Genomic DNA, 8,631 nt, shown 5'->3' on the forward strand with positions numbered 1-8,631 from the left:
TAATTTCTTATCTTTTGTACGGCTCGTTTACTTTGCTACATTCGAGTATAATGCCAAAGATATTTCTTTTCATATATAAAATGCATTGTATACATTTATGACAAACGAAAATGTGTAATTAAATTTTACTATGCAATCGTATGTACATACATATATTTTCTTTTTTAAATTAAATAGCGAGTGGGTCCGATTGTACAGGTTTTTTTTATGAAATAGGCAAAAATTTATTAATTCGCGTACGGTATTTACTTATTTATATAATAAAATCAAATATTCTTAGAATCTCGTCCTCAATTTATCCCTCTTGCCCGAAGTCTTCGGTGAACTTGCGCAGCTTAACTAGATCATCCTCGTTAACAGTGGGTTTTGTGCGAGACAAAGACTTCAGCATGTCGCGCTAAAAATAGAACAAATGAGTTAAAAATTGTTTTGTTTTCTAATTTTATATATATTTTTTATTAACCATAGTAACTGGAGGTTCGAATAGCTTGTCGCTAGGCACATCCATCCAAGACATTTCAGTGGCGCCTTCGTCGCCAGGAGAGCAGGGCACCAGCAAGTCATCAACTATTATTTCTTTATTTGTAGGTGATGGGCCGGTGACTCGCTAGAAATTCGCACAAAATTGAAATTATATAATTAAATTCTCAAACAAAATGCAATGGTCGCACTTGCCTTGAAATGTGTAGCGGTTTGCACTTTACGTACAGGCTCCATAAGCGCATCTCGTACAACTATTGATATATCAGCTCCCGAATAACTGCAAATGATATTCAATTCAATTAATTTGTTCCCTTTGCCAAAAATTCTGTGTTTTTTTATGATATTTTTGGCCAGACATTTTGAAGAATGAAATTCAAATATTAAGAAAGTGTAAAATACAACCAAAAACATTAAAATAAGTTACACCAAAACTCATAATATTATGTATATCGGCAGATATTTTAATATATATATTTTTTAAAGGTGATTGAATATTATATGAAGGCACGAAAACGCACCAAAGCATACGACACAAAAATGTATCGCTCCCACAAGTCGGTTCTACGTTACCGGAACAACCCGGGCTTATATCCGACCAAGGACAGTCACTCCAGCAGCATTTCCCGTACATGTATGGGGAATGTTTATGCTGCTACAACAACAACCAAATCAAAACAAAAATTGATTTTTAATCTGTAAATTTTACCACCAGAAAGCTTGTAAAGTTTTCAATTCAGTTTGATAATAGAATGCAATATTGATTAAGTTTTCTTACCCGTCCGTTTTCGATGCCAACTCTTTTAGATCGGTCTCGGTTAGTACATGAGAGGTATTCCCCAAATGTATTTTAAACATAACCAAACGAGCATGTGCTTCCGGCAGCGGAATATAGATACGCTTTTCGAAACGTCGCCGTATAGCTGAGTCTAACACCCAAGGTATATTGGTGGCCCCAAGCACCAGAATGCCGTCAGTATCGTTGCCCACGCCCTGCATTTGCACCAAAAATTCTGTTTTGATGCGACGTACACTGTCGTTTTCATTGTCGGAACGCGCCGAACACATAGAATCGATTTCATCAATAAAAATGATTGACGGTTTATGTTGGCGCGCCAACTCAAAGAGATTCTTGACCAACTTTTCTGATTCACCCAACCATTTCGACATCAAATCCGAACTGGACACAGAAAAGAAAGTTGAATTGTTTGCCTCTGTAGCGACAGCTTTAGCAAGATACGATTTTCCGGTACCAGGTGGACCGAAAAGGAGAATGCCCTTCCATGGTATGCGTTTGCCAGTGAAAAGATGAGGGAACTTAATTGGTAGGATAACTGCTTCTTTGAGTGCCTCTTTCGCGGCATCTAATCCAGCTACATCGGACCATTTCACATGTGGTTTCTCAATAACTATAGCGCCTTCCAATTTAGCTTGCAACTTTTTCTTTTCCGGATCATCACCATCGGAATCGCTATCGTCCTTCTTATCCTTGTCGTCCCTAGAAATATAAGAAATTTTAGGTAGAAAGTGTGGGTGAATTTAAAAGAACTTTCTTACTTTGACGTTGATTCGCCCTCCTTCACAGGCTTCTTTTTACCTTTCTTAAGATACTCCTTTAGTTTTTCTGCACGATCTAAATACTGTAAGCACTTGGCACGAATTGAATCCTTGGCCTTTTCGCCCTGAGCTTCGTCTAAATAAGAAAACAATAGACATACTTGTTTACATATATACAATTTACTTACACTTAATAGCATGTAAAAAATATTCAACGCCGTGTTCATACAGACGCAACGCTTCGGCATAATTTTTATTGCGATCTTCTTCCGTTGCTTTGGTCACCAAGTCGATAGCTTTTTGCAAAGTTGTGCCGGATGCCATGTTCGACAGGTCACTACATTGTAAATAAAACAATAAAATATTAAATACTAAATATGAAACATGAAACACGAAACATGTATTTTCCATTTAACGTCCCGCACTGCCCATGTCCATACAAATGACGTCACTAATGAAACTGTAGTCATCGCGATAATTAAAAGCCTTGTTTTGCTACAAGCCAAAATCGATTTCTTTCGTCCATTTATAATTGCACCTACAACTGTAGGTAACGTGACAAAACAGGAAGTTCTAAATGCCTAATCCCTGTTTCACATATCAACCAAGACGATTAAAACCAGATATAATGGGATGCAGTTAAAGGTTCGATATCACAAGCAAATTGAAGTAGTGACTAATCCAGGCGTAATTTGCCAAAAAAATTTTCGCATTTTCCTGCAATTCCTCAATTTATGGGCTGGACTTTGGATACTACCACCGACTCAAGGATTAATTTATTTATATTTGTTTTGCAACCATACCTGCTAGTTATTATTTAGAACAAAACTGCAAAATTGTATGTTAAAATAAAACAAGACGAGATATTAAAAAATGTACAATTGGTGATGCCTCCAGCTTTTCTTATTTCACACTTTTCTTTATATTTATTCATTCGTGCCCGTTTGACATTCGATGCATTGTTGTTTATTATGCTGAAAACAGTGACCGACGTACGTAGCCCCTTACCGCAGCACCTAACGAGCACAAAACTGAGCAAAACTCATCCCGTGGGGAACAACTGCGTTCTTTTAGTTACATACAAGGCGAATTTATTATAGGTGACAGCAACCACATATAAGTAAAACCCTACATGTATTTGTTGTTGCCTTTGGTACAAGCATCACGTCAAAATACAATACAATACGAATGTAAACATACCAATACATACAAACAAAGCATATCATTTTGACGTGAGCCATATCTATGGCGAAAAATTCAGCTGGGTGAATGCTGTCACCTAAAATAAATCCACCTTGGTTGCATATTTACACAATACATCGGTTTGTGTGTGTATGTGTTTGGTTGTGTCTACACAATGTTGCCATTGATATTTTTGCTTACACACTCTTTTACACATCCGCGTTATCAGTTACAATTTTTCATTGTTTAATAAACCAAAGACAAAAACCAACAAATGCAAATAGTTCATTTATCTATAATTCACATTATTCAACAGTGTTTTTAAGTTATTTTAATAAAAATTATAATTTTTCTAAGTTTATTTTGTAAATGATTTCGTAATATACTGCAACACTGTGTGGTGATAGAGCAATCAGCTGACAAGGTTCTACGGGATTTTTCAAAAATCGTGAAATAAAATCTACGATACGGAAGGAAGGAATTTTTCATTTACATGGGATTCTCATTAGTTTGATCGTAACAGCTGCCAGGGGACTGCGTTTACGTCCGTCACTGTTTTCAGCATTAGGCTTGTTCAGCTAATTTTGCAGCAAATATTCGCTGCATTTCTTTATTCATTTCTACTCAAGGCGAATTCAGTACAGGTGATACAAGAATAATAGAAACAAGATTGCGCCTTCCGCATTCACTCGCTTAACTTAAGTCTGATTATTATGTGCGCGTACATCTCATTAAACTAGCCTTGCCTAGTGCACCGTACATTACCAAACACGAGAAATTATACAGACACATACACTTTCATGTCATGTAGTTATTCCCATAAAAACATACACAAATATTTTGAGGCTTTATATTCACTAAAGCTTTCACAATATAACACGGGGCACTTCATTTTCATTAGTTTGTTTAGTAGCCAAATCTGAGTAACAATCCGACAAAGTCTCCAGATGCCGTCAATGAAACCAACTTTTGCCAATAACAGTAATTTATTACAAGAGACGAGATGAGTAAAGATCGCATTTGCGAAAAGGGGCAGGTGCTCTACCTTGATGCCAGCCTGCGTCATGGCAAAGGGGAGGCGGTCCGGGGTGTTCCTCTAGGATCTGGAGGTAAACTTCAGCGATAGCCTCCTCAATCCACCTCCATTTCTCCTTAGGTGTTTTCCCTTCTCCTCTCCCTTCTCCTCTCCCTTGTCAATGACGGCCAGTATCTCACCGCCGCCTTTTACGACCTCACTGAACGTTGGGTATTTGTGGGCATCTATTTTTTTGCTTTTTGGCGACCTTTTCTTCTGCTTTCTCTGCAGAACGTTGCCTTTTAGGAGTAGCACCCGCCGGTTTTCCCCAGTCGGATATTACTCCCTTTGCCCATTCCAACGATTTAGCCTGTTCTTCTGTTAGCTGTTCTGTTGCTGTTTTTCCTAGTTTAAATAAGACCTTACTGACCGCCTTTTTCTCGTAGTAGCTTTGTTTAGCGGGGCGGACATGTTTAGCCTGCCCCCCTGCCCTACAATAGTACTTCGCCTAGAGGTACTAGGCCCTTCTATGGCAACCTGCCGGTTAAACCTGGAAGCAGGTGCCGACCCCCGCCCCCTGAAAGAGGTTGAGGTGAAATGGGGATTGCTCGCCCTAAGCGGAGTTCATCCCGTAACTCCTGGTGTTGTTTGCTTGGAGACCGGTTTTTCCAAGCCTCCTCGTCCCCCGCTGCCTCCTGCAGTACTCGGACCAGCCCTATCGCTTAAGCCCCCATTGTCTCCTATTAATGGCGGTCTGACCCCTACCTTTCTCACAGCTGTGGCAGCAGTCGGGTTAACCTTCGTCGGTGGGTCCCCAGCCAGGCTGAACCTCGGCACGGGTCGTATTACACCTTGTTCCAACCCAGAGTTTTTTTTCAAGAGGTTTGCTCCTCCGGTTGGCAGACTTGGTCATCGTTCAAAAAGACAGTCCGAACCATAGGAATGGAGTGAACACGTTTATTACTGGAATGTACGTAAACGAACCCACTGCCATCCAATGATAAGGCCTGATTAATGATTCGACTAAGCCCCCGCACCACGGCAAGGTGCCTACCCTCGCGGAGAATACGGCGAGACGACCCATACAAAATGTTTCTCCCGAAATCTGAGATTATAAAATAATCCTCTATTATTACCATACTTTTTTTGTGTTATGGGTTATTATTTTTACGAATGTAAAGAGAAATGTCAAAGTAAAAACTAAATAAAATGGACGCAAGCAAAGAAAACAGGATTGTAGACATAATTCTAATCAAATTTTCGTTAGGTATTATTAATTATACATTCATATAACAGAAAAGGCGTGTGCCCATCAACACCTGGTCTTTTTATTACTTATTATAAAATGTAATTACAAATTTCGCATGCGGATACCTGCCAATTGCGCAATTAAATTAACTATTCTTCTCCTTGTCTTTTCTTCATATCGTTAATACTTAAAGAAATTAAAAACTCCACCAAAGCAATTTCTATGAAGAAACTGATAATGTTTCTATGAGAAAGAAATCGGTAGATTGTTTTCATTGCTCAGAGTAGGTGACTTTTACTTCACAAACAAGTAATTCCCCTTCCCTTTGTTTGTTTATTGATGGACTCTTACGACACGACGAATTCGGAAGGCGCATTCTTCTCTATCATTCTATGCTGGTATCGGTAAATCAGCTGATATGTTTCCTTTCGTTCTTCAGCACAGAACGAAACAAAGCGATTGATTTAACTTTGCTTGTCTAGTGCCTCCACCTTAAATGAATGCGCCTTGGATACATCCAAGGTGGTTTTATTATAGGTGACAGCATTCACCCAGCTGAATTTTTCGCCGTAGGTATGGCTTACGTCAAAATGATATGCTTTGTTTGTATGTGTTGGTATGTTTACATTCGTATGTTTACATTTGCGATTGTACGTTGACGTGATACTTGGACCAAACGCAACAACAAATACATGTAGGGTTTTACTTATATGTGGTTGCTGTCACCTATAATAAATGCGCCTTGGATACATCTTTACTCTGTTTATATTGAAATGCAACGACGCTTTGTTAGGAGACAACTACAAGCCAATTTGATTATCATAGGGGTTTTACACCTTGTTCCTTAAACAACTATTAACTAAACTAAATTTCGTTCTGTCCGTCTGATGTTACAAGCATTGTTGGGTGTAAAAAGTTAAATATTAGTCTCAGGAAAGGGGCTCTGTTTCATCATGTCAGCTGATATGGGCGTATGTTTACTTTGATGAGTGTGAGCACCATTAGCTCCCTACATCTGACGTCAGCTTAAATTGCAATATTTCATATTAAACTGATCTGGCTAGAATGTTTTTTAAAATGTTTTGCTCTATACTTTCGTAATTGTTTTGTTTTGATGCAAATAGAAAGACCATGTGTGAGACGAAGCGCTGCCAACAAATAATGTTGATAATAAATTAGAAACAAAACTTACGGGACGATAAAAAAGAAGTGAATGATTAGTGACACGCTGGTGGAGAGGGGCATTAGTAACAAGAGATTTCAATTTGAATGTTTATGCCAGTGATAATTTGAGTACAAATTTTCAAAGCTTATATAATATATCTCCTTTAAGCTCATAACTTTTTTAAATGATTTAAAAAAATGAGTAAAGAATTCGATATTTTTAGAGACAGTCCATTGCGATATTTAGGTGAGTACTACATGTATGTACATATATACAGAAGGGGTATTAGCAACCAACGACATTTAAAAGTGTTACCTCAGTATGTAACAAATCTTCCACCATACATTCTTACAAAAATTATTCGCACTCTTCTGCTTCGTACAGGTTACTGCAATGAAGTGGGCGAAGCTTTCCGACCACTTATACATCGTCATTTGGTACGCACGTCCTATTTATTGGCTACTGCGTATGTGTGCGCTGATGCCATTGACAAATCCGTCAAAGAATATCAACGGGGAGAGAGCGCTAAACAAATTGCCATTGTTACTGGTGATGTTTTCAGTTGGCAAATCGTCGCCTCAGTCATCATTCCTGGCGCAACAATTAACAGGTATGTAACAGCAGAATGTATACATGTGCATACTGTCTTCGAAATATGAATTACATCTACTTAACAGGATAACATGGTTGACTGGCTATTTACTTCGCAAAACTTATGCCAGAAAAGTGTTTAAAAAAATTGTGCCCACAGCTATGGGTTTGTGTTCAATACCAATAATAATTGGGCCGATAGACAAATTTACCGATGGGCTCATGGATGCAACCTACCGAAAATGGTTTTACTAAGATACATATGTGCTAACTTGTAGTATTTAAGGACTATGTATGCTACTTGTGCATATTATGTGTACGGATACCTTGTTAGTTTTTGTATCAAATCTTATATATAATGAGGCAAAGATATTCTATTATCCCGGCTCTGTGATGTTGCTGAAGCATGTTGTGTTGAGTATACCCTCGGCATGTTAATTTGAAGTGCAATCATTTGTGGGACAACCTCAAGATGGACACTACAAATTGAACGAGTAGCTTGGGCTACAAATTCTGCAACAATCTACTCATCTTCTTCACATATGCATAAATAAATATCTATAATACATGTAGCATACCAAGATCAAGCGAGTTCTATCCATCTTTAGGTATCTGAAGAATAGTTTAGATATAAATGTTTAAAAAATAGTTTTTAATATAGAAGATATTAAATTAAACATCTTTTAATTAAATATTCCAAAAAAAGCTAATAGAATTATTATTTAGAATAATAAATTTAATTTATGGTTTAGAGTAAGAACTGTTCATTAACAGTTCGATGTAAATTAAATATCTCAATCTTCAGATTTATTCAACGTGAAAACATCTTATTTCGATATTCAACAATAACGTACGTATGTGTGGAGGAGGAGTTCGGCCAAACACCCAAAAAGGCTGTAATCGCCAATTATCTATCTATACTATACAAATTCATTATATTTCGGAAAGTCCGCTTATTTTTAAATATGTTCGAAGAATTACAATTTTCCTAAAAGAGTTAAGTTACATAGTTGTAGTTTATTTTTGATGATAACTCATTAAATTGAATAATTCACATATTAAATCTTTGTAAAATATTTATTCCTTAATGTGTTCGAAGAATTACAATTTTCCTAAAAGAGTTAAGTTACATAGTTGTAGTTTATTTTTGATGATAACTCATTAAATTGAATAATTCACATATTAAATCTTTGTAAAATATTTATTTCGTAATAAACGAAATTTCCTTGAAAGGCTATATTTAGGGTAATCAATATAAAAATATTCCTGAGTTTTATCTTGAAAAGTTCTGTCCTGGAACCTACCAACGTCAGAATAACTTTTTTCCCACTTTTAGTACAGAAATGTTAAACCTCGTTGTCTAATCACCACGCCAGTCTCAATAATATCAAC

At 37.1% G+C, this 8,631-nt stretch overlaps 2 protein-coding genes across 2 annotated transcripts; one reads left to right on the forward strand and one right to left on the reverse strand.

Moving 5' to 3' along the window:
• Positions 1 to 155: 155 nt before the first annotated feature.
• LOC129237502 (vacuolar protein sorting-associated protein 4) lies at positions 156 to 2,973 on the reverse strand. Its single transcript, XM_054872296.1, has 7 exons — positions 2,841 to 2,973; positions 2,226 to 2,374; positions 2,038 to 2,173; positions 1,259 to 1,978; positions 676 to 760; positions 464 to 607; positions 156 to 397 (listed from the first exon to the last, which is right to left on the reverse strand). Exons 2-7 carry the CDS (start codon positions 2,359 to 2,361, stop codon positions 296 to 298), a joined length of 1,323 nt encoding a protein of 440 aa, XP_054728271.1. The 5' UTR covers positions 2,362 to 2,374; positions 2,841 to 2,973; the 3' UTR covers positions 156 to 295.
• Positions 2,974 to 6,470: 3,497 nt separating this feature from the next.
• On the forward strand, positions 6,471 to 8,502 carry LOC129237550 (mitochondrial fission process protein 1). Its single transcript, XM_054872367.1, has 3 exons — positions 6,471 to 6,894; positions 7,033 to 7,258; positions 7,326 to 8,502. Exons 1-3 carry the CDS (start codon positions 6,846 to 6,848, stop codon positions 7,492 to 7,494), a joined length of 444 nt encoding a protein of 147 aa, XP_054728342.1. The 5' UTR covers positions 6,471 to 6,845; the 3' UTR covers positions 7,495 to 8,502.
• Positions 8,503 to 8,631: the final 129 nt, after the last annotated feature.

Source organism: Anastrepha obliqua, chromosome 2, assembly GCF_027943255.1.
Source record: "Anastrepha obliqua isolate idAnaObli1 chromosome 2, idAnaObli1_1.0, whole genome shotgun sequence".
Lineage (NCBI taxonomy): Eukaryota > Metazoa > Arthropoda > Insecta > Diptera > Tephritidae > Anastrepha > Anastrepha obliqua.

Bases quoted from the DNA above. Each gene is read 5' to 3' on its own strand.
- LOC129237502 (XM_054872296.1), bottom strand. From the start codon at position 2,361: ATGGCATCCGGCACAACTTTGCAAAAAGCTATCGACTTGGTGACCAAA. The intron at 1,979-2,037 runs GTAAGAAAGTTC...TTATATTTCTAG, and splicing joins GAGGGCGAATCAACGTCAAA to GGACGACAAGGATAAGAAGG. The intron at 761-1,258 runs GTAAGAAAACTT...TATCATTTGCAG, and splicing joins TTGGCATCGAAAACGGACGG to TTATTCGGGAGCTGATATAT.
- LOC129237550 (XM_054872367.1), top strand. From the start codon at position 6,846: ATGAGTAAAGAATTCGATATTTTTAGAGACAGTCCATTGCGATATTTA. The intron at 6,895-7,032 runs GTGAGTACTACA...TGCTTCGTACAG, and splicing joins CAGTCCATTGCGATATTTAG to GTTACTGCAATGAAGTGGGC. The intron at 7,259-7,325 runs GTATGTAACAGC...TCTACTTAACAG, and splicing joins CCTGGCGCAACAATTAACAG to GATAACATGGTTGACTGGCT.